This window comes from Notolabrus celidotus, chromosome 3, assembly GCF_009762535.1.
Source record: "Notolabrus celidotus isolate fNotCel1 chromosome 3, fNotCel1.pri, whole genome shotgun sequence".
Lineage (NCBI taxonomy): Eukaryota > Metazoa > Chordata > Actinopteri > Labriformes > Labridae > Notolabrus > Notolabrus celidotus.
In genome coordinates this window covers 335,687-338,211 of record NC_048274.1, presented here as the reverse complement: position 1 = coordinate 338,211, position 2,525 = coordinate 335,687, and the positions used below count along the sequence as shown (strand labels likewise).

General features: G+C 43.8%; 1 protein-coding gene across 2 annotated transcripts; it reads right to left on the bottom strand.

The window, feature by feature from the left end:
* Positions 1–312: 312 nt before the first annotated feature.
* LOC117810730 (retinal cone rhodopsin-sensitive cGMP 3',5'-cyclic phosphodiesterase subunit gamma-like) lies at positions 313–2,525 on the bottom strand. 2 transcript variants are annotated; one of them, XM_034680665.1, is made up of 4 exons: positions 2,415–2,525; positions 764–878; positions 646–680; positions 313–516 (listed from the first exon to the last, which is right to left on the bottom strand). In XM_034680665.1, exons 2-4 carry the CDS (start codon positions 874–876, stop codon positions 440–442), a joined length of 225 nt encoding a protein of 74 aa, XP_034536556.1. In that variant the 5' UTR covers positions 877–878; positions 2,415–2,525; the 3' UTR covers positions 313–439. The 2 variants fall into 2 exon arrangements, with proteins under 2 accessions (XP_034536556.1, XP_034536557.1); XM_034680666.1 differs by lacking the exon at positions 2,415–2,525 and adding an exon at positions 1,373–1,460.

Sequence of the window (2,525 nt, the reverse complement as noted above, 5' to 3'; positions counted from 1 at the left end):
ATTTTTTTTTGGCTGTGATTTTTGAGGTAATCTATCCACTGTAACCTCATGTTACGTTGATTCTCAGTTGTTCGCCAGTCGTCTCTTCGTGAAACTCGAGCAGCGGTACAGCGTGTGTCACTTTTACACACATGCTGAGCTACACGGGACAACAAGACCACAACAGAGACGTCCTGAGATCTCATTAAGATGTAATTAAAAGACAGTATAAAGCTCAGAGATGCTAAGACTTCCAGGAGGTGGTGACGTGATCCGGACCAGATCAGAGTCTTTCCTGGGGGCTGCGGTCCAATAGCTTCTTCCTCCGTTCAAACATCGCTCTGAGATGTAACCCATCCAGGCTCATCTCCGCACCGAGAACTCACGAGGAGAGCATTAAAAAAAAAAGCTGCTGGATTGCAGCCACCAGGAATAAACTGTTCCCCATTTGGCAATAGGTCTAGACGATGCCAAACTGGGCCAGATCACTCAGCTCCATGTCTCCAAACGCCTCCCAGGGGCAGATGACCTCGGCACCTGCAGGAGAGCAAACACGGTTACTGCAGCTCGCTTTTATGAACTTGCTAAGAACAATTTAAAACCAGTGATTAAGCGTTTGTGTTTCACGTCCAACTCTACACAGATTAAGCTATAATCAATATTTACCTCCAAGGCCCTCCATCCCAGGAACATCATCGAATCTATAAAAGAGAAGAGAGTGAAGTTTAGACAAACATCCTCATAACCTGACAGTTATAATCTGTATAATGCAGTGTTGGCTTACCCCTTCTGTCCAGCTTTGGGAGCCTTGCTCTTGAACTGGCGGCTCTCCTTCTGCTTGAACTTTGGGGGAGCGGCCTTGGTGCCTCCGGGTGCTGCAACTGTTCCTGCGTTCATATCTGTTTCAACAACAAAGATTCAAACAATGAGTAAAGCAAAGAAAAGTCACGAAGTAGAAGACCAGCGGAGTAAAATATATCAGAAATATGTTTTTGCTTGAAGGTAGCTTATCTCTTTCAGACTGCAACACCAATCCTAAACTAATCCACCAACCCTAACTCTCTTACCTAATATCTTTGGCACCCATAATTAGTCCTAATTACATTTAATCTCCAACTTTAAGCTGTCTTTTAAGTTATCCTCAAAGCTGCCGCTACACCTGACACACATATTCTGCATAAACTGGGTTATGTAATATCTTGAAAGAAGGAGCTACATTTTTCATGCAACCTGATGGCAGATCCTTTAGATTGGATCTGCAGAAGCTAACTTCCGCCCGCGTTGTGCGTGATCTAATATTTAAAAAACGTCTCCTAAGTTTAAAAGCAGTCTTGTGCTGACAGAGAGTAAGAGGGAGTGTGGTTGACATGCACATTGGATGCACTTGTCTTACATATTTTTCTGTTGTTCCAGTCAAGGATTTTGGGACCCAGGAAAAATTATACAATTGGGACCAAAAACTTCACAGCTGCAAATGTTCTCATATTTTTAGGACCCCTGTTGATCATGAGAACTTAGAATTGGCCATTATACATAGCCCCTGTCTTGAGCTGAACGTACCATGCCTCGTAAAGAAGCACAAGTTACTATCTGTTCTGAGTCAGTCCTAAATGATATTAGACAGCACCTGAAAAGAGGCTGTCTAATCCCAATTAAATGTGCTTCATCTTGTAGGAGCAGGGGCTTCTTTTCTACATGTGACCTGATCTGGGAAGAGACTGCAACCCAACAGGAGCAGGGGGTTGCAAAGGAAGCATACTAACGAAGTCAAAGAAGCTATATTGAAAAGAGTGGGGAAACAAGCCCTGAGCTTTACCCGGATGCCCGTTTGTTCAAATCATATAATTATTAAAACTGTTTAGTGAGGAGTTCAGGTATCTTGGTTCTTGGGTGCCAGTAATGCTGGCGTTGTACTGGACCATCGTGATCAAGAGAGAGCAGAGCCTGGAGGCAAAGCTTCAGATCTACCAGGCGATCTACGTTTCAACCCTCGGGTCATGAGCTTCAACAGAATAAGGTTGCAGATATAGGTGGCTGAATTGAGTCTCGTCTGCAGGGTGTCTGGGATCAGCCTTAGAGATGAAGTCAGGAGCTCAGACACCCTGAGGGAGCTTGGGGTAAAGCCGCTACCCCCTCGCATTGAAAGGAACCAGAAAAAGAAAGTCTGACATTCATTGCTGTTACATAACTGTGAGGGGTAGACTCACGGCTGGCTAGAGATGAAGAGTGAACGGAAGTAAGTAACCAATAAGTAACTAGAGAAATAGCAAGAAAACTTTAAAAAAGTTCCTCTTCACAATGACAGAAGAAAAGCTCAAACCATGTCTTAGAAGCTGTTTTTAAATTTCCCTCCATAAAGTGAATAAAACAAGCATCAAAGTACACACTGAGTCTCTGCTGTGTGTGTGAATGTGTGTGTGTGTGGTAAGTCTCACCTGCGAGGTAGTTGTTTGGGAGTTTGGATTGGCGAAGAGAAGCTGTCTGGAAGTTTCAGAGCAAAGGAAGATCTGCAAAACAAAGAGGAGATCTCTTTCTTCTTGCAGTCT